The 22,825-nt window shown below is 43.7% G+C and overlaps 1 protein-coding gene across 1 annotated transcript in view; it reads right to left on the bottom strand.

Moving 5' to 3' along the window:
* The window catches only part of LOC124031612 (metabotropic glutamate receptor 4-like), a 390,640-nt gene that overhangs the window by 299,076 nt on the left and 68,739 nt on the right, over window positions 1-22,825 (bottom strand). The window contains exon 2 of the mRNA XM_046343076.1: window positions 16,137-17,065. Coding sequence (XP_046199032.1) covers window positions 16,137-16,682 — 546 coding nt within the window. The 5' untranslated portion in view covers window positions 16,683-17,065. The remainder of the gene's footprint in view (window positions 1-16,136; window positions 17,066-22,825) is intronic.

Raw genomic sequence — 22,825 nt, forward strand, 5'->3', positions numbered from 1 at the left:
CGCTCCTCCGTTCTCTCCACTGGCTTCCAGTTTAAGCTCGCATCCGCTACAAGACCATGGTGCTTGCCTACGGAGCTGTGAGGGGAACGGCACCTCAGTACCTCCAGGCTCTGATCAGGCCCTACACCCAAACAAGGGCACTGCGTTCATCCACCTCTGGCCTGCTCGCCTCCCTACCACTGAGGAAGTACAGCTCCCGCTCAGCCCAGTCAAAACTGTTCGCTGCTCTGGCCCTCCAATGGTGGAACAAACTCCCTCACGACGCCAGGACAGCGGAGTCAATCACCACCTTCCGGAGACACCTGAAACCCCACCTCTTTAAGGAATACCTAGGATAGGATAAGTATTCCCTCTCACCCCCCCTTTAAGATTTAGATGCACTATTGTAAAGTGACTGTTCCACTGGATGTCATAAGGTGAATGCACCAATTTGTAAGTCGCTCTGGATAAGAGCGTCTGCTAAATGACTTAAATGTCTTAAATGTAAATGGCTCAGCCACGAAGTGGTAGGCCACACAAGATCACAGAACAGGACCGCCGAGTACTGTAAGCGAGTAAAATGTGTCTGTCCTCGGTTGGAACACTCACAACCGAGTTCCAAACTGCTTCTGGAAGCAACGTCAGCACAAGAACTGCTCGACATGAGCTTCATAAAATGGGTATCAATGGCCGAGCAGCCCCACACAAGCCTAAGATCACCATGCTCAATGCCAAGCGTCAGCTGGAGTGGTGTAAAGCTTGCCGCCAAGCTTTACTACATTCAGACTACATACCGTAATTGCTGGACTATAAGCCGCTACTTTTTTCCCACACTTTGAACCTCGCGGTTTATACAATGACGCGGCTAATTTATGGCTTTTTCCCGCTTTCACAAGATTCATGCCTCCAAAAAACTGAGCACCGTCACATGTGACGTAAATCGAGCGCGCTCAAACTTCCCATCATTCTGATTACGGTAGTCATTTTGTCACCCTCATCATGGCAAAGACACGGAGAAATGCATATGATGCAGCTTTCAAGTTGAAGGCGATCGATCTGGCTGTTGGAAAAGGGAATAGAGCTGCTACATGGGAGCTTGGCCTTAATGAGTCGCTGATAAGACGTTGGAAACAGCAGCGTGAGGAACTGACTCGGTGCAAAAAGACGACAAAAGCTTTCAGAGGGAAGAAAAGCAGATGGCCCGAACTAGAAAATGAGCTTGAAGACTGGGTCAACACACAGAGAGCAGACGGCCGAGGTGTTTCAACTGTGCAGATCCGACTGAAAGCCAAAACAATCACCACCGCAATGAAGTTTGAGGATTTTAGAGGTGGACCATCGTGGTGTCTAAGATTTATGAGAGGTAAGGGCCTGTCCATCAGAGTCTGTGTCGGCAGCTCCCTCCCGACTACGAGGAAAAAGTTTCAAACTTCCGCAAATTCACTGATGCAAAGATAGAGGAGCATTCCATCGGCCCGCACGACATCATAAATATGGATGAGGTTCCTCTGAAATTTGACCTGCCTCTCACTCGGACTGTCAACAGGAAAGGCGAATCATCCGTCACGCTGAAAACAACTGGGCATGACAAAACGCACTTCACCTGTGTTCTGAGCTGCACGGCATCGGGAGAAAAGCTTCCACTGATGTTCATTTTTAAACGCATGACGATGCCAAAAGAAAAATTCCCGAGAGGAATTGTTATGAAAGTCAACAAGAAAGGTTGGATGACGGAAGGCCTAATGCATGAATGGCATACGGAGTGACCGGGAGGATTCTTTCACAAGAACAAGGCATTGCTCGAGGGCCCACATAACAGATTCTGTGAAAGATGCCATCAAGAGGACAAACTCAATTCCAGCTGTGATTCCTGGGGGCACAACAAAGTATTTGCAGCCACTGGACATCAGTGTAAATCGTGCATTTAAGGTGGCGCTCAGTGTTCAGTGGGAGGCTTGGATGACAAGTGGGGAGAAATCCTTCACTAAAACGGGCCGCATGCGAAGAGCCACTTATGGTCAAGTGTGCCAGTGGGTCCTGACAGCGTGGAGCATTGTCAAAAAATCCACTATCATCAACGGGTTTCGAAAGGCTGGACTGCTGCGTGTTGAAGGAGCAGCATGAGCTCAGCGGGGTATTTGCCTCCGGATGAAAGTGACGAGAGCTACAATGAAAACGATCCAACATCGGATGAAGCAATTCTGAGGCTATTCAACTCCGACACCGAAGGAGATGACTTCAGTGGTTTCAGTCCACAGGAGGAGGAAGATAGTGACCAATGACTTTACTGGTAGGTTTTTTTACAAGCCGTGTTTCGTTAAAGCCTATTTATTTTTGTTACAAGCCGTGTTTCATTTAAAGGCTGTGTAAAGGTAATTTGTTTCAATGTACCGGTAGGCACCGCACACGGCGTATTTATGTACAAAATACTTTCTTTTTTTTAAATGTATCAGTTGGTGCGGTTTATATTCAGGTGCGCTTAATAGTCCAGCAATTATGGTACATTTAAAGACAGCACACACAGCCTCCCGGGGAAGCCCTAGCAAGGAATAAATTTGACGAACTGACTTGTTGGAAAGGTGGCATCCTAGTCACTGAGCTCTTCGGTAAGGCCATTCTACTGCCAATGTTTGTCTATGAAGATTGTAAGGCTATGTGCTCAATTTTATAAACCTGCCAGCAATGGGAATAGCTAAAATAGCCAAATCCACTAATTTGATGGAGTCTCCAAATACTTTTGTGTATCTATATAGTGTAGCTAATCAAATGGCTACCCAAACTACCTGCATTGATCATTTTTTGTGCTGACCCTACCCACACACTTACACCCCAACACAGACAAACATTACATACGCCCACACATAAGCTAGATTGCGCACACACGCACACACACACACACCACACACACACACACACTGCTGCTACTGTCTATGATCTATCCTGTTGCCTAGGCAATTAACATTTACCTATAAAGTGGGATTCGATTCTACTGTAATTTTTGTGTCAATGATCTGAGCTAAATTCTCAAATGTCAAAGTGGAACAAAAGTTCTAACATTTGTAAAATAAAATACATAAATCTGACATATTAATTACATAAGTATTGAACCCCCTGAGTCAATACATTAGAATCACTTTTGGCAGTGATTAGAGCTGTGTGTCTTTCTGGGTAAGTTTCTAAGAGTTTTCCACACATGTATTGTGAAATACTTGCACATTATTCTTTAAAAAAATTTAAGTTCTGTACAATTGGTTGTCGATCATTGCTAGATAACCATTTTCAAGCCTATTGAAGCCAAAACTATGACTGTCACTCACAAACATTCACTGTTTTCTTGGTAAGCAACTCCAGTGAAGATTTTCCTTGTTTTTAGGTTATTGTCCAGCTGAAATGTGGAATGCTGAACCAGGTTTTCCTCTAGGATTTTCCTCTGCTTATCTCCATTCTGTTTTTGGTTTTATCCAGAAAAACCCCTGTCCTTACCGATTGCAAGCATAGCTATGCTTGAAAATATGGAGAGTGGTTCTCAGTAATGTGTTGTATTGGATTGGCCCCAAAAATAACACTTTTTATTCAGGACAAAAAGTGAATTGCTTTGCCACATTTGTTTGTAGTATTACTTTAGTGCCTCGTTGCAAATAGGATGCTGTACAGACTTTTCACTTTGTCAATTAGGTTAGTACTGTGGACTAACTACAATGTTGATCCATCCTCAGTTCTCTCCTATCCAGCCATTAAACTCTAACTGTTAGAAAGTCCCCATTGGCCTCATGGTGAAATCCCTGAGTGGCTTCTACTAAGCTAACATACGGAATTGTTTTAAGATTGTCATACAATGGATCATTTAGCAAATTTGAAGACCTCTGTCGGTATATTTTTTTAAACATTTTTACAAAACTAATTTTATCAAATATTACATTTTTAATAGCCAATAGAAGCCCTTTGAATAACACCCAAATGGCAAAACACAGTAAAAAAAAAATCACACGGTTTTGAAGTTGGTTCCGATATCTAGGAGATCTAAGAAAGCTCAGGATATATATATATATACAGTGGGGCAAAAAAGCATTTAGTCAGCCACCAATTGTGCAAGTTCTCCCACTTAAAAAGACGAGAGGCCTGTAATTTTCATCATAGTGTAATGAACTTCGTCTGTTGTTTGAAGAGAGTCAGACCGAAAAGCAGCGTGTAGGTTACTCATGACTTTTAATGAAGCTAATGCAGAACATGAAATAACTGAAAATATGAAAACAACAAACGAGTGAAACTAAATACAGCCTATCTGGTGACTAACACAGAGACAGGTACAATCGCCCACGAAATACAATGCGCACTCAAGCTACCTAAATACGGTTCCCAATCCGAGACAACTAGAATCAGCTGACTCCAATTAGGAATCGCCTCAGGCAGCCAAGCCTAACTAGACACACCCCTACTAATACACACTCCCAATTAATACAAACCCCAATACGAAATACAACATATAAACCCATGTCACACCCTGGCCTACCCAAACATATAACAAAAACACAAGATACAATGACCAAGGCGTGACACATAGGTACACTTCAACTATGACAGACAAAATTAGATTTTTGTTTCTGTAGAAAATCACATTGTAGGATTTTTTATGAATTTATTTGCAAATTATGGTGGAAAATAAGTATTTGGTCACCTACAAACAAGCAAGAATTCTTGCTCTCACAGACCTGTAACTTATTGCCCAGTCTTACCAAAAATATGTTAACGAGTGAGAAAAAAAAACTTGCCATGAAGGGAATGTATTTAGGTGTAAAGAGCTACACAGGCCTGTTTGGTCTATCACCCTGGAATGAATGCATTGGGTAGGAGCCGTGACAGGCAGCGCTGTTCATCTTGATTCAGCTGTCATCTCATAAATGAAGTGTTAAATCAATTCAGACATGGGTCCTCATCCCATGGTGTCACTCGCAGGTTTACAGGGGAATAGAAAGGAGCATAAACGCAAGGAGCCGGAAGGGAAGGTGTGGATGCTGACATTTCCTGAGACCACTTCAGATGTCAGTGTTTCACCCTGCAATGTGTTGACAGGGTTACAAACAGACTATTTAGAACCCCCCCCCCCCCCACCCCCCGGATCTTGGACCTGGGAACCCATTGGAGTCAGGTACACATGTTTAATTCCAGCCCAGCACTAAGAACCCTGATTCAGCTAATCAACACTGTTTATTTGATCATGCAGATAGGTATTCATGGAAAACTGCATAAACTAAGCCTAAGGTGTGTTACAGAACCTTTTATTGAATTTGGTCCAAGGTCATTTCAGTTGAGAGTAAAATACATTTGGATTGGAATATATCAGAATCCAGTCTTACAGCTGTTTGGGCAATCAGCTACTGTGGTCATGTGATATGTGTGTGTCATATTTAATATAATGGGAGACAAGGCCACAGCATGGCTCTGCTAGAGTACCTGAATAACGGTGCTAGCTATGACTGAGACCAAGGTGCCAATTCAATCAACTTAAGAGAAAACACAGGTAAAGGACAGTGAACTAATGAATACTCATGCTGGAGTTACCTTTTGAACTAGGCAAATTACACATGTTTTTACATCACAATTATTAGGGTTTGTTTCGTGAGTCTTGTTCACTCTGCCGTAGAGATTCAAAAAGTAAATGAACTCAACCAAGCCTGCCACGCTTACACTGCGGTCCTTTTTTTTAAGTAGAAGGATAACTTGGCGATTTAACAAAACATCCCCTAATGGACTTGCAGGGAGAGACTACTGCAATAAGAGTTTCATTTCAGTTGAACACTGTCCCACTGGCTCAGAGCCAAGTGTGGAAAAAGAAAAGCAAACAGCAAGACATGACGCCTGGAGCGCTGCTGTTAAAGGAGGCAATCAGCAGTTGCTACATCCATTTTTGGGACTTATATTCTTCAAGAATCAATTGGTACGTCTTAATTTATAACTTTTATTAATGCTTCGTGATCTTAGTTCAACTCTCGTACCCCATCAGAACCCCAAAGTATAAGCTTGTTTTACTCCGATATTTGCAAACAAAGTAAATGTAATCAAACACTGTATAGCCTAAAATCATGTTAAAACTATAGTTGTAATATCACATGATGGTCAGTCCTTGCATCCAAAGCTCTGTCTATGAATTTGAGAGTGGTTACATTTCTCCAGCCCCATTACTCAGTTTTTATCATCTGAACAGTGGCGGAGAGTACGCTTTGTTATTGTTTCAACTGCGGATTGCCACTTTGACGGAAAACTCCACCCAAAAACAGTATTTTGGAATTTGTTTCAATAGTCCATTCTTGACATAGTCTCAATGTTTTCCTTGTCAGCAATTAGGTTTTCGTTATGATCCAAAACACAGCATCATATTAGACATCATACAGGGATGATTTATGTATTTTTAAAGTTCCATATCTTGAAAACTTGATTGCTGACTAGCAAGTCCATTAAGAAATGTCCTTCTGTTTAAACAAGTTTTATAATAGATCTCATTGCTCCTGGTCACAAAGGAACTTTTCCATCGTGTTTTGCACAATGTTTTCTTCAATGTTTACTTACTTCCTACTTGAATTGTAATTTCACAGATAACGGTGGAAATGCATTTTTTTGTGGATCAAGACATGCCAGGAGGAAAGTAAATGAGTGTAGCAATATCACGTCTCTGTCGTAACATCTAAAGATAAGGAATTGGGTGTTTGAAGTTGGCAGTTTATTTACAATAGAAGAAACAGAATTTAACCAACCGACCTGTTGTCTTTCAAGTCCTGCCATCAGAGATACTTTCCAGAGGAAATATTACATATTTTCACTGCAGCCCTCCGGCCCTCGTTGACGACTGAATGCAGCCCTCCGGCCCTCGTTGACGACTGAATGCAGCCCCCGGCCCTCGTTGACGACTGAATGCAGCCCCCCGGGGCAATAATTGGTTTGACACCCCTGGTCTAGACCTATGGCGTATGCTAGATTGGAACAGAGGCTTGAGAGGTGAGCAGCCGAGCCGAGCCGTCCCCTTTAGGGCTGTCAAACACCTATGGGACAGCATACTTGTGTCCCTGTTCCCTTTTTTCCTCCGTCTCTCTATGGATTGACCTGTAAATGGGAGACATTCACTGGCAAGAAGCAGACTGAAGCGGACCATCACAAACACCTTTCCTTTAACCCCAATATATCTGTACTCCTGTCACAACACGCCTCTCCAGCCAAAACACAATGGGTCAACAAATCTTGCAAAAAAGGTTAAGAAGCTTAGCCGCAAATGCATTCAACGCATGCCAGTCAGTCAGCAACTCAGGCGCTTGAGTTCATTTAAATGAATCCAAAAAAAATGTACATAGCAGCAGGAGTTGAACAATCCTGTAGTTTATTCCTAAATGCAAATTTTCTTTGAACTTTTTATTATCCCTAACAGCGTTGCATTATTCATACTAATGCCAGAATGTAAATAGTAGGATTTATTATGGCCTCATGCATAAAATTACTCCTGAGAGCATGCCAGAAAAGATCCCTTTTACTATCTGTTTGGAAAAAAAAGAACAAGCAATGAACACTATGCACGGTGATGGCACGCCACAGCGGGGGTATCAATATTACATAAAGCATGTTGAGAAAGTTTACGGCTTGTGTATAACATCATGCCAGAGATCGTAACTTCTCACACAACCAAATGTGATGACGATTCTCCACTTAGCCTATCTCGGCTTTGTTGACCAAGGCATGTTCGGTTGGTACTATACCTAATCTCCCATGATGCCTTTACTGCTGTGTACTCTGATAAACATGCCACCGCGGCGACCGCCTGGTTGTGAAATGTGTAGGTGATGCGTGTCGCCTGGGTGAGGGCATCTGCTTTGCGAATAAATTATGAAATCACACAGCATGACTGGTCTCTCAACATGAATTCTCCTTTGCTCAGCTGCCTGTCACAGTAGCTCCGTAGTCATGAGGAACAAGCAACATAGATGTTCTTGAGCTGCAGCTCGCCCCATGCTGCTGTTATGTGGGGCGGCAGGTAGCCTAGTGGTTAGAGCATTGGACTAGTAACTGAAAGGCTGCAAGATTGAATCCCGAGCTGACGAGGTAACAATCTGTCGTTCTGCCGCTGAACAAGGCAGTTAACCCACCATTTCTAGTCCCTTATTGAAAATAAGAATGTGTTCTTAACTGACTTGCCAAGTTAAATAAAGAATAAATAAAGGTGTGTAAAAAAAAAAGTTTTTTTTTTTTTAATCGGCGCCCAAAAGAATACAGTTTTCCGATTGTTATGAAAACTTGAAATCGGCCCTAATTAAATCGGCCATTCCGATTAATCGGTCGACCTCTAGTTTCTATTGGACAAATCCAGGTATGTTTATTCCCGTTTCGTTGCATTTGCTTCTGTTTTTTAGTGGAATTAATACACCCCCGATCACTCGTAAACACAGTTCACTTTCATAGCAGCCACGTTGTATTCCTTCTCGCATCTATGTGCTCTCGTCCCCCTCACCTTTTCCCGTCGCTTGTGGACTTCAATGCACAATACATCAGCTGTATGTGACCAGGCGAAAAACCTCTCCAAGACAAACCATATCATAACTGCTAGACACAGCTAATGGTGACAACGATTTAGGCTAAAGTAACTGTTACGACTTCCTCCGAAGTCGGTCGCTCTCCTTGTTCGGGCGATGTTCGGCGGTCGACGTCACTGGTCTTCTAGCCATCGCCGATCCACCTTTCATTTTCCATTTGTTTTGTCTATTCTTCCTACACACCTGGTTTCAATTCCATCATTTACATGGTGTTTACTTAACCCTCGGTTCCCCACGTCCTTGTCTGGTATTGTTTATTGTAAGTGCTTGTGCACGTTATGTCTGTTTGTTTTTGTCCCATTGTATATATTGTTTTTGTTCAATGTGATTTTTATCATTAAAACTGAGCCGTTGTAACTGTCTTTGCTCTCCTGCGCCTGACTTCTCCACCGCCAGTACGCACGCCTTACAGTAACATCATAGTTATTTTAGCTATGTTGACTAACGCGTTAGTAAACACACTAAGCATGCAGTAACTTTACAGTGTACAGTCAGTAAGCATTTCAATAAGCAGGTTAGCAGTTACACTGGCGGGCCCATGTGTCAATGTCAAACCAAAAGCTTACCTTGACTTGGAAGAGTTCCAGTGTTGTGTTGGGTAGTCATAACCAGATAGCTGACATAGCATCCCTCTGTTTGAGTAGGCTAAACTAGCTAGCTGCATTTGCTAGTATAGTAAGTGAAATTATGAATTCTCTCTTCTCCTTCATCTTTGATTAACTGTTCAACTATTGTCTCTCTCTCTCTTTGAGTCTACTCACCACATTGCTAGCTCGCTGTAGCGTATGCTTTCAGTACTAGATTCATTCTCTGATCCTTTGATTAGGTGGAAAACATGTCAGTTCATGCTGCAAGAGCTCTGATAGGTTGGAGGATGTCCTCCGGAAGTTGTCATAATTACTGTGTAAGTCTATGGAAGGGGGTGAGAACCATGAGCCTCCTAAGTTTTGTATTGAAGTCAATGTATCCAGGAGGATGGAAGCTAGTTGTCCTCCGGCTACAACATGGTGCTACCCTACAGAGGAGACCTTCATTGCAACACAGTGTGTTTAAACAATTATTAGGTGATGTGAATATATTTAGTATAGTTTTATCTAAAAATAATAACCTTTTACATGTTATACATTTTATGAAGTTCACTGAGGAGGATGGTCCTCCCATTGCTGTGAACACCTCTGATTTTCAGCAGTGAGACCTATAGGTGTCAGCATGCTTTAGTTCAGCTGCCCCCTAGCCGAACTGGGCTACCTTGCTTGCATTCTCCCTTAAGACCTTCGCTTGAAAAAAGCAGCAATAGTCCCGTTTGTCCATTTTGAGATGCCATAGCCAGTATACACTTCCTCAAAATAGCAAGGATTAATCGAATATACCTGTAATTAATTTTTGAAGAATAAATCTTAAATCGCACAATTGTATGTTTTGTGCAGTATTTCTCAATGACAAAATGACAGACTTTGGCTCTGAACTTCGGCTTGCCTCCAGAAAATAATTGTGTGCCTGAACAGCCCAAAACAGCCCAAAAAAACTCACAGAAGTCCAAAAGAAATGTCACAAAACGTCATCATAATATATGCACGAACTCTACCAAATTGTTTCGGCTGGTAAGCATGCGGACACCTTAAGAAAGCAGACACTATACTGTAATCATCCCTATGAATGAGGAGAGTGTTGACTCAACATGTGGCCAACTTCAGGTCCCTCAACACTGTACCTACATCACTGTACCTACATCACACGACTGTTTGATTATGCGGTTAGGTTGATGGGGGTCATGTAGGAGAGTAAAGGGGGTATAGGGAGAAGAGATCAGAGTGAGACAAATTAAATATGTAGGGCTACCTCCTATAAAGGGGGGTAAGGGGAGAAGAGATCAGAGTGAGACAAATTAAATATGTAGAGCTACCTCCTATATACGGTAATGAACAGTGGAAGAGTGTTAATGATGCAGGACTTCCAAAAGGCTTCCCTGTGCGAATGGGATCAGAGACTGCTGTTGGAGATGTTCATTGCTGCACATTACGTGTAAGAAGTGTGTGTGTGTGTGTGTGTGTGTGTGTGTGTGTGTGTGTGTGTGTGTGTGTGTGTGTGTGTGTGTGTGTGTGTGTGTGTGTGTGTGTGTGTGTGTGTGTGTGTGTGTGTGTGTGTGTGTGTGTGTGTGCATCCCATCATGCTTGGCTCACTCAGGTCTATGCTTGCAGCAAGGCTGAGGAGAATGGAGTATACACCCCTCCTGGTTGGTACTGTATAGCCTTATGCTGCCTATGGCAGCACATAAGCCCCAGGACAGTCACGTCCCTCATGCCTCATCCAGGCACTTGTCATCTCCCGTCTGGATTACTGCAACTCGCTGTTGGCTGGGCTCCCTGCCTGTGCCATTAAACCCCTACAACTCATCCAGAACGCCGCAGCCCGTCTAGTGTTCAACCTTCCCAAGTTCTCTCACGTCACCCCGCTCCTCCGCTCTCTCCACTGGCTTCCAGTTGAAGCTCGCATCCGCTACAAGACCATGGTGCTTGCCTACGGAGCTGTGAGGGGAACGGCACCTCAGTACCTCCAGGCTCTGATCAGGCCCTACACCCAAATAAGGGCACTGCGTTCATCCACCTCTGGCCTGCTCGCCTCCCTACCACTGAGGAAGTACAGTTCCCGCTCAGCCCAGTCAAAACTGTTCGCTGATCTGGCTCCCCAATGGTGGAACAAACTCCCTCACGACGCCAGGACAGCGGAGTCAATCACCACCTTCCGGAGACACCTGAAACCCCACCTCTTTAAGGAATACCTAGGATAGGATAAAGTAATCCTTCTCACCCCCTCCCCCCTTAAAATATTTAGATGCACTATTGTAAAGTGGTTGTTCCACTGGATGTCATAAGGTGAATGCACCAATTTGTAAGTCGCTCTGGATAAGAGCGTCTGCTAAATGACTTAAATGTAAATGTAATGCTCCCTGCCACATCCACAGGAGCTTGCTTTGATCACAGCCCTCTACCACTTTGTTTGTGTAAATACCCATTCATAGCTGAGCCACCAGTCTTCATGGTGATACATGCAACTACAGTTTAGGGAGGGATCTGAGATATTGTTGGAAGTGGTTGTCTTATTTTTCATGAATTATTATTTGCCATCTGCAGCAAATACAACAGGTGTAGTAAACCTTACTAAATGTAAACCTTACTAAATAAATGTTTAACAGCCGTTAAGTTAATTTTTTCCTAACCTAAAGGGAAAGGGAAAAATAGTAACAATAAAACAGCAATAACAAGGCTATATACAAGGGGTACCGGTACTGAGTCAACATGCAGGGGTACAGGGTAGTTGAGGTAATTAAGGTAACATTTAGGTAGGGGTAAAGTGATTAGGCATAGATAATAACAAAGAGTAGCATCCAACATATATGAAGAGTGGGAGGGAATGTTAATGTGTGTGTTTGTGTGTCTGTAGGTGTGTGTGTGTGTTGGACTGTCCGTGTAGTACGTGTGAATCTGTGGTTAGAATCCAGTTAGCCTGGGTAACAGAGTTGGTGCAATTAAATAAAATAAGGGGGTCAATGCAAATAGTCCAGGTAGCCATTTGATCAAATGTTTAGCTTATGGCTTGAGCGTAGAAGCTGTTAAGGAGACCTTTGGTCCCAGACTTGTACTGGGTCATAAGCACTACCCTCTGTAGTGCCTTGAGGTCGGATGTTGAGCAGTTTCCATAGCAAGCGGTGATGCAGCCAGTCAGGGATGCTCTCAATGGTGCAGCTGTACAATGTTTTGAGGATGTGCGCTCTCATGCCAAATCTTTTCAGCCTCCTGAGGGGGAATAGGCATTGTTATGACCTCCTCTTTACTGTGTTGTTGTTTTTGGACCATTAAAGGTCCTTAGTGATGTGGACACCAAGGAACTTGAAGGTCTCGACCCGCTCCACTACAGCCCCGTCGATGTAAATGGATGCGTGCTCTCCCGTCCTTTTCCTGTAGTCCACGATCAGCTCCTTTGTATTGCTCGCGTTGAGGGAGAGGTCGTTGTCCTGGCACCACACCGCCAGGTCTCTGACATCCTCCCTATAGGCGGTCTCATGGTCATTGGTGATCAGGCATACCACCTTCATGTTGTCGGCAAACCTAATAATGGTGTTGGAGTCCTACGTGGCCACGCAGTCATGGGTGAACGGAGTACAGGTGTGAAAGGGTAGTGTGGAGTGCAATAGATATTGCATCATCTGTGGATCTGTTTGAGCGGTGTGCAAATTGATGTGGGTCCAGGGTTTCTGGGATGATGGTGTTGATGTGAGCCATGACCTGCCATTCAAAGCATTTCATGGATAAAGATTTGGATGCTATGGGGCAGTAGTCATTTAGGCAGGTTACATTGGTGTTCTTGGGCACAGGGACTATGATGGTCTTCTTGAAACATGTAGGTATTGCAGACTGGGTTAGGGAGAAGTTGAAAATCTGAAGACACTTGCCAGCTGATCAGCGCATGCTCTGAGTACAAGTCCTGGTAATCCGTCTGGCCTTGTGAATGTTAACCTGTTTAAAGTTCTTACAATGGCTACGGAGAGCGTAATCACACAGTCGACTGGAAAAGCTGGTGCTCTCAAGCATGTTTCAGTGTTGCTTGCCTCTAAAGTGAGAACCGAAGGCATTTAGCTCATCTGGTAAACTCACGTCACTGGGCAGCTCATTTGCCAAATGGAGAGCGAGGGAGAGTTTATGTAATACAATGATCACAATTATGACCGACCGCCTTGATTCGGTCTTATGTTGCAAAATTTGAAATTGTGTTTTTTACATTGGATCTAATCAGAGACAGAAAGCTACAAAATGGTATATCATACACTGCATTTGAGGTAAGATGGAAAAGTAATTCTGCTTTAAAGTTGACAAACTTGTAACCTCTCTTTTGAGAAAAGGGCCTTTGAATTGAATTGGTCCCTATTGGAGAGCTCTTCTTTGTCTACACCCATTCAGCATCGTTCACACCCATCTCCTAAAGGGTAAAGCACCCAAACTAACTGGCTAAAGTTGGCTAGCTTGCTAGCTACTTCTAGACACAAAGTAGAGAACAGCTTACTGACCATTTTACTCGCCCTAGCATAGCTGGTTAGGCTGTTTTTATGTTATCCAGAGTGTTGGTGACTGCAACTGTGCTGCTGGCAACAATTTACTCTTTTTGCCAACATTTACTGATGCTAGCCATAGCAAACGGATATTGAGCATTCGTACATTTGTCAGTTATTCAGCGCTCCCACACATTCATAGGTAGCTAGGTAAACAATGAACCATAGTCCCAACTCATGATGTTACTACCTTGCATGAATCTGCAGGTAGCTAACCAACCAGGTTCAATGTTAGCAAAGCAAATGGCTCGGAGATATTAAATAAGACCATGCACATAACGTTAGCTAGCATTTACATTTTAACTTGACATGAAAACGACTTTGTCAATTAGAAACGTGTAATATCTGAAAATGTAATTAGCTACACTCTAAAAATTAGGGGTTTAGCAAAGGTTCTAAGATTCTTCTAAGAACCAACTAAGGAGGTTCCTAGAAGAACCTTAGGCTTCTTGGCACTACAAATGCCCCCCAAAAAGTTCTTCCAAGAAGCCCATAGGAGGTGGGGTTCATCGAGGAACTTCCTTAGTGTGTGAGGGTTCATGCAGAAACCAAGCTGCCCAACTGAAACACTTGTAAAGAATGTGAGGATCTCCTCAATTTAAGTTATGGTTTGTCCCTTGTATGCTATAAATTGATATTATTCTATGATTATACCATCTCTTTTCATATTTGTGCAGATGTTTCTAAAACAGAAAATGGACACAATTCAACGGATATCAATCAACAATAAGGTAAGAATATGTAGGCTTTAAGAATATGTTGAAGGCTAGCTGTATTGGGTGCAGATGACTGAACTGCTCACTTTTTGTGTCTATGTCTGCAACTATACAGACAAGGAGGCATATCAAATGCACTGCAAAATCATTCTGGCTATGGATAAGGAGAACATCAACACATTAACATCAACAAGGGACAGGATATACCCATTGGACTTGAGGCTCTGATGGGAGTTTACCTTATATTTATAATTCTGCTTTGCCATTTAGATCATAATAAACACTGATGACTAAAATATTGTGTTATTATTAACAATAATAGGGGAGGTGGGTTAGTTAAATTAACCACAAAAGGTTCTTTAAGGATCCATTAAAAGAGGTTATTCGAAGAACTTATAGACTTATAGGGGTTCCCCCACAGTTTAAATTTTTAAAACCCCTAATGGATACTCCAGGAACCTTTACTTTTTAGGGTGTAGACTATCTGACCGTATACATCATGGATGGATGCTTCTCCCTGTCACGGTTGCCCTTAGTTTGAAGATGTAATCTGGAGACAGGTGTTTTCCCCATCTCATTAGCTATCATACTCTAATTCCACTGATTTCAAAACTCGGTCCTCCAGAAAGTAGAGAGCAATACTTAAGCAGTTCTACTAGGAGATATAGTTTTTTTTTAAGATGCGTTAGACAGGATTACCAACACATACTAACCAGCTAAAATAGACAGAAGTGTGCTATATGGCAGACCAATCCAAACTCATCTCTAGGCATGTCCAGCACGCTCATTAGCTCAGCCAATCATGACTGGCGGCCTTTTTCTGTAACTAAACCAACTAGGCACGTAATTGAACAATTTTAATCAGATTTACAGATGCATACAAGTTTGTTATTAAGGCACATGAAAGTTTGCATGTTCCAGGAAAACGCATTACCCGAAAAAATGCATTTTGATTTAATTTAAACAGTCTGCATTCAGATGGCTCTCCTGTGAAGTAGTGACCCCGCAGCATATTCCTAGTTTCCTGAAACGAGTTAGTGAGATGTTTAGTAATAGATGAGCAAAATATCCAATTGGTCTTAAAACACAGCCTGCATGCATCCCTTCCAAGAGAGTAAAGGCAACACATTTCTTATCAAAAGGAAGAAATGACTCAATGAGCCAACACCGCCAATCAAACCAGAGCAACAGAAGACGCAGCATAAACAGATCAGAGAAAGCATTTAAGAAGTTATTTCTAGGGCTGAGTAGACGGGGCTTATAAATCAGGGAAACCACGGGATCGGTATCAATCACCACCTTCCGGAGACACCTGAAACCCCACCTCTTTAAGGAATACCTAGGATAGGATAAGTAATCCCTCTCACCCCCCTTAAGTTTTAGATGCACTATTGTAAAGTGACTGTTCCACTGGATGTCATAAGGTGAATGCACCAATTTGTAAGTCGCTCTGGATAAGAGTCACTTACAGTAGAGTGCATATATTTTCATACTGGTTCCCTGTGGGAATCGAACGTACAACCCTGGCGTTACAAGCACCATAATCTGAGCTACATGTCTCTGTCATTATTTATTCATGCTCTTCTTTCCAAATATCAGGGAACCAAATTGTGCTCGAACAGAGAATAGAATGTTTTCCCAGGAATGAGGATAACATTCCCAACTAGAGCCAACACAGAACAAACACCACAGTGTACATACATCAGATACTCACTAACACTGCAAACAAACCACAACCACACACAAGTAGCAAGGTGTGGTCCTTACCTTGAAGAGCCGCAGTATGTTGGCCACCATGATTGACACAGAGCTGGACGAGGCTCCGATGACTCCCACCACCCTCTCAGGCTTGGTGATGATGGGTGCCCCCCCGCCGAGACACTTGACATCCGTCCCATCCTTCTCGATGAGAGCCTGGACGAAGGTGAGTGACTGCTCCAGGGCGTGGGTATCCCGGGAACACGTGTCTAGGATGCGCGCCCCCAGCGTGATATTGGGAAGCAGGGAATGGTCGTTGTTGATACGGTCCAGGGCGAACAGCATGGCCTCCAGACGATGGATCCCCTTCTCCTTCTTCAGCTCCCCGCAGGCCTTGCCTTCGTTGCCCCTGGAGTGCACGGGAAACAGGCCTCCCAGGGAGATATCCCCGTCGATGCGAATGGAGTTGAGGTGTGTGCCGCTCGGGACTTTGGGTTTAGCGGCTTGGGCGGCCGTGAGAGAGCAGTAAAGAAGGAGTAAGAGCCTGATCAGGCTGCCTCTGTGACAGATCCTGCCAGTCCGATGCAGAGCACACCCCTGGGGCTGAGACACCATGACCACAGCCCAGACACAAATCAAGACACACTCTAGAAACCAGCGGAATCAGGATCACAAAGAACACTAGTCTACTCTATATCCAGAGGGTTAATCTTAATAATACCTCTTGAAGCAGTGGGCACAGAACAGGCGTCCTCTCATGTTGCTTTGCTCTTAGAAGCACTCAATTATAATAGGAGCAATAATTTAGATGGCTCTTCAAAGGATATCTCCTCTTCCTTTCTTACATATGCATCTCCTTCTTTCCTCTTCACTCCATGGTCTGACCAACGTGGTATGCACTCCTCTGCCCACTGTGCTCCTCACCACCCTGCCTATGGAGATCCCTCACAGGGGGGGGGGTTCAGGGCGCTCAGGTCTCCGGGCTGCTGAGTGAATTCCTGCAAGATAAAGCAAAGTAGAAGCGATGAGACACACCACACAGTGACAGAGGGGCTAGATATGAGAGAAGGGATTCATGTTGGTTTGAGATTTTCACTGCTTTCTTTTTCTGTCTCAACTCATTTTGCTGCAATCATGTGTGGAATGATGAGATGATTTTTTTTCTCTCAATCTAACACGCTCTCTCTCCCTCCTCCCTCTTCTCGCTCCCTACTCACCTCTCCATATTGAATTTAAAAGGGTTGCCATGGACTCCCAAGGTCGAAAGGCATGAAAGTCAGCTCCCAAACTCCTCTTTTCAACATACTCAGTAAGAAACGCTGCCTACTGTACTAATGTGCCTACCATTGTTAGGTTGCTACACATCATACACAAAATGTTCTCATGTCTTGATTACATGTCCAAGATCTCTCTAGGAACTTACAGTGGGGCCCTAAAGTGGCACTCCAGTCTCCTTTCACCTCAATGATTAGCTCTTTTTCCATCTATTGCTCCTCTATTGTTCCCGCAATAATGAGGGGAGGCCGATTACATCACATCAGACCAACTCCTTGAATGGCCTACTCCTTGAAGTTTGCAGTTTTGTCAACAAAAACACTATTTTGCTCAATACGTTTTTTTTTTTTTACCCTAAAGTGTACATTCGTGTATTTACACTTGGGATATTGTTTTTCAACAGTAAATGCTCAAAAATAGCTGGAGGGCTGATTTGAATGGGATATTTTTGTTGGTGACTCTCTCATCCATACAATTCTATTGATTATAACATTTCCCTGTATTCAAAGATGACACTAAAAGGCAAAAACAGACCAACATGTTAAGTTGGAGTGTCTTTTATACAAATTCACCATGCTATTGACACAATATCCCTTCTGTTGGGTGACATATCACAGAGGAGGCAGATATTGGATGAATCATCACACATTCTCCTCCTTTTCTATTCTTCCATCAGCCCATTTCCCACTCCATTCTTCCCTACACCCACAACGCTGGCATATCTGAGACTGCGCCTTGGACGGCATAAAACCGTAGGGATGGTTTCTCTGAAGAGACTGTGAAATTGTAATGATGACATTACTACAGAAGGAAAGCTGCTTTGATACAGGAGTAGGTAAGAGGGGAAATGTCCTCAGGAGAACTAGCGTTTCATGGTTAAACCCATAGTGTGACATGGTTCTTTAACTCTACACGCCCACAGTCACTTGTGTGAAGAAAAGAGTCCCAAGCTAGCCCAGATGGGATTCAATTCCACAAATCCTACTGAAGGACAGTGTAGAATAAGAGTGTCATTGGACAAGTAGAATAACCTCTATTCATTGATCTGGAGCAGCGTTTCTCAAACTCAGTTCTGGGGACCCCAACGGGTGCACATTTAGTTTTTTGGCATAGTCCTACACAGCTGATTCAAATCATCAAAGCTTGATGATGATTTCATTATGATGTTCTGGAGAACTGCTTGTGAAACAACTTCTGATGGGAAAACAAGGCTTTCTGAAGAATCTGGGTCTTTCACCAAATTGTGTCGAAAAATCTAATTTTATTTGTCACATACACATGGTTAGCAGATGTTAATGCGAGTGTAGCGAAATGCTTGTGCTTCTAGTTCCGACAATGCAGTAATAACCAACAAGTAATCTAGCTAACAATTCCAAAACTACTACCTTATAGACAGAAGTGTAAAGGGATAAGAATATGTACATAAAGATATACGAGTGAGTGATGGTACAGAGCGGCATAGGCAAGATACAGTAGATGGTATCGAGTTCAGTATATACATATGAGATGAGTATGTAAACAAAGTGGCATAGTTAAAGTTGCTAGTGATACATGTATTACATAAGGATGCAGTAGATGATATAGAGTACGTAAAGTACTCATTCTATTAGGTAGCATTGTTTAAAGTGGCTAGTGATATATTTCCCATCATTTCCCATCAATTCCCATTATTAAAGTGGCTGGAGTTAAGTCAGTGTGTTGGCAGCAGCCACTCAATGTTAGTGGTGGCTGTTTAACAGTCTGATGGCCTTGAGATAGAAGCTGTTTTTCAGTCTCTCGGTCCCAGCTTTGATGCACCTGTACTGACCTCGCCTTCTGGATGATAGCGGGGTGAACAGGCAGTGGCTCGGGTGGTTGTTGTCCTCGATGATCTTTATGGCCTTCCTGTGACATCGGGTGGTGTAGGTGTCCTGGAGGGCAGGTAGTTTGCCCCCGGTGATGCGTTGTGCAGACCTCACTACCCTCTGGAGAGCTTTACGGTTGTGGGCGGAGCAGTTGCCGTACCAGGCGGTGATACAGCCCGACCGGATGCTCTCGATTGTGCATCTGTAGAAGTTTGAGTGCTTTTGGTGACAAGCCGAATTTCTTCAGCCTCCTGAGGTTGAAGAGGCGCTGCTGCGCCCTCTTCACGATGCTGTCTGTGTGGGTGGACCAATTCAGTTTGTCTGTGATGTGTACGCCGAGGAACTTAAAACTTACCATCCTCTCCACTACTGTCCCATCAATGTGGATAGGGGGGTGTTCCCTCTGCTGTTTCCTGAAGTCCACAATCATCTCCTTAGTTTTGTTGACGTTGAGTGTGAGGTTATTTTCCTGACACCACACTCAGAGTGCCCTCACCACCTCCCTGTAGGCAGTCTCGTCGTTGTTGGTAATCAAGCCTACCACTGTTGTGTCGTCCGCAAACTTGATGATTGAGTTGGAGGCGTGCGTGGCCACGCAGTCGTGGGTGAACAGGGAGTACAGGAGAGGGCTCAGAACGCACCCTTGTGGGGCCCCAGTGTTGAGGATCAGCGGGGTGGAAATGTTGTTGCCTAACCTCACCACCTGGGGGCGGCCCGTCAGGAAGTCCAGTACCCAGTTGCACAGGGCGGGTTCGAGACCCAGGGTCTCGAGCTTGGAGGGCACTATGGCGTTAAATGCCGAGCTGTAGTCGATGAACAGCATTCTCACATAGGTATTCCTCTTGTCCAGATGGGTTAGGGCAGTGTGCAGTGCGGTTGAGATTGCATCGTCTGTGGACCTATTTGGGCGGTAAGCAAATTGGAGCGGGTCTAGGGTGTCAGGTAGGGTGGAGGTGATATGGTCCTTGACTCGTCTCTCAAAGCACTTCATGATGATGGAAGTGAGTGCTACGGGGCGGTAGTCGTTTAGCTCAGTTACCTTAGATTTCTTGGGAACAGGAACAATGGTGGCCCTCTTGAAGCATGTGGGAACAACAGACTGGGATGGGGATTGATTGAATATGTCCGTAAACACACCAGCCAGCTGGTCTGCGCATGCTCTGAGGGCACGGCTGGGGATGCAGTCTGGGCCTGCAGCCTTGCGAGGGTTGACACGTTTAAATGTTTTCCTCACGTCGGCTGCAGTGAAGGAGAGTCCGCATGTTTTAGTTGCGGGCCGTGTCAGTGGCTCTGTATTGTCCTCAAAGCGGGCAAAAAAGTTATTTAGTCTACCTGGGAGCAAGACATCCTGGTCCGTGACTGGGCTGGTTCACTTTTTGTAATCCGTGATTGACTGTAGACCCTGCCACATACCTCGTGTGTCTGAGCCGTTGAATTGAGATTCTACTTTGTCTCTATACTGACGCTTAGCTTGTTTGATTGCCTTGTGGAGGGAATAGTTATACTGTTTGTATTCGGTTATGTTTCCGGTCACCTTGCCCTGATTAAAAGCAGTGGTTCGGGCTTTCATTTTCACGCGAATGCTGCCATCAATCCACGGTTTCTGGTTTGGTAATGTTTTAATCGTTGCTATGGGAACGACATCTTCAATGTACGTTCTAATGAACTCGCTCACCGAATCAGCGTATTCGTCAATGTTGTTGTCTGACGCAATACGAAACATATCCCAGTCCACGTGATAGAAGCAGTCTTGGAGTGTGGAATCAGATTGGTCGGACCAGCGTTGAACAGACAGCAGCGCGGGAGCTTCTTGTTTTAGTTTCTGTCTGTAGGCAGGGATCAACAAAATGGAGTCGTGGTCAGCTTTTCCGAAAGGAGGGCGGGGCGGGGCAGGGCCTTATATGCGTCGCGGAAATTAGAATATCAGTGATCAAGGTTTTTCCAGCCCTGGTTGCGCAATCGATATGCTGATAAAATTTAGGGAGTCTTGTTTTCAGATTAGCCTTGTTAAAATCCCCAGCTACAATGAATGCAGCCTTCGGAAAAATGGATTCCCAAAGAGTTTGCAAAGAGTCAAATAAAGTTCATTCAGAGCCATCGATGTGTCTGCATGGGGGGGGATATATACGGCTGTGATTATAATCGAAGATAATTACTTTGGAAGATAAAGGGGTTCGACATTTGATTCTGAGGAATTCAAAATCAGGTGAACAGAAGTACTTGAGTACCTGTAATGGTTCATTACTTAGAGCTTTAAGCACAATGCATATTAAGAGCATCTGCTGGTCAGTATTAAATAGCAGCGGCTGGTGTTTATATAGCACAGGGATGTAGTCGGCTCAATTGGATCAATTTCCCAATATTGAACTTAGTCGAGGTCTCAACTTACTGTTGGGAGTTAAAATAGTAGAATACACAAGGTACAATTAAAACATTTCACTTAGGGCCCCCAAAAGACTAGGGCTGTCTGACTGGATTTGTGGGTATGGATGGGGGTACGCAGACCCGAGTGCCACTGCGGCCCGTCATGATGAGTTCAATTTTTTTGTGACCCTAATCCCCATCAAGGTTTCCCATCCCTAATATAGAAGTTTCTCCCACATTGTTAATCAAAACTCCATGGCGTAGCGGTTAGTCAAAGGTTTTGAAATCTAATACTCATTTAAAATATGAGGTTTGCATCTTACATTATGCATCCCTTTTTTTGCCTCCAAGTTCACTATTTTGGCCCCAAAAAAACGATGAATCCATGGCATTACTTAGGATACGTAGAAGAAAAGCTTTAATATCATAGGCGATATTGCGACATGCCTGGTTGGGCCCCTCTACATTTCACTGACATTCACAACTCAACAATCATCTACACTGAACAAAAATATAAAAACACAACATGTAAAGTGTTTCATGAGCTGAAATAAAAGAACGCAGATATTTTCCATACACACAAAAAGCTTATTTCTCTCAAATTGTGAGCACACATTTGTTTACATCCCTGTTAGTGAGCATTTATCATTTGCCAAGATAATCCATCCACCTGACAAGAAGCTAATTAGGCAGCGTGATCATTACGCAGGTGCATCTTGTGCTGCCACTAAACTGTGCAGTTTTGTAACACAGTGCCACAGATGCCTGAAGTTGAGGGAGGCATGCTGACTGTAGGAATGTCCTCTAGAGCTATTGCCAGAAAAGTTTACGTTAATTTCTCTACCATAAACCACCTCCAACGTAACTTTAGAGAATTTGGCAGTATGTCCAACCGGCCTCACAAGCGCAGACCACGTATATGGTTGATGTCAACGTTGTGAACAGAGTGCCCCATGGTGGCGGTGGGGTTATGGTATGGACAAGCATAAGCTATGGACAATGAACCCAATTCTGCATTTAATAGAGATACTGTGACGAGGCCCTGAGGCCAATTGTTGAGCCATTCATCCTCCATCACCTTATGTTTCAGCATGATAATGCACGGCACAAGGATCTGTACATTCCACAGGCCACAATCAACAGCCTGATCATCTCTATTAGAAGGAGATGTGTCACATTGCATGAGGTAACGGGTGGTCAAAACAGATACTGACTTGTTTTCTGATCCACACCTCTACCTTTTTTTAAGGTATCTGTTACCAACAGATGCATACA

The sequence above is a fragment of the Oncorhynchus gorbuscha genome, linkage group LG03 (assembly GCF_021184085.1).
Source record: "Oncorhynchus gorbuscha isolate QuinsamMale2020 ecotype Even-year linkage group LG03, OgorEven_v1.0, whole genome shotgun sequence".
NCBI lineage: Eukaryota > Metazoa > Chordata > Actinopteri > Salmoniformes > Salmonidae > Oncorhynchus > Oncorhynchus gorbuscha.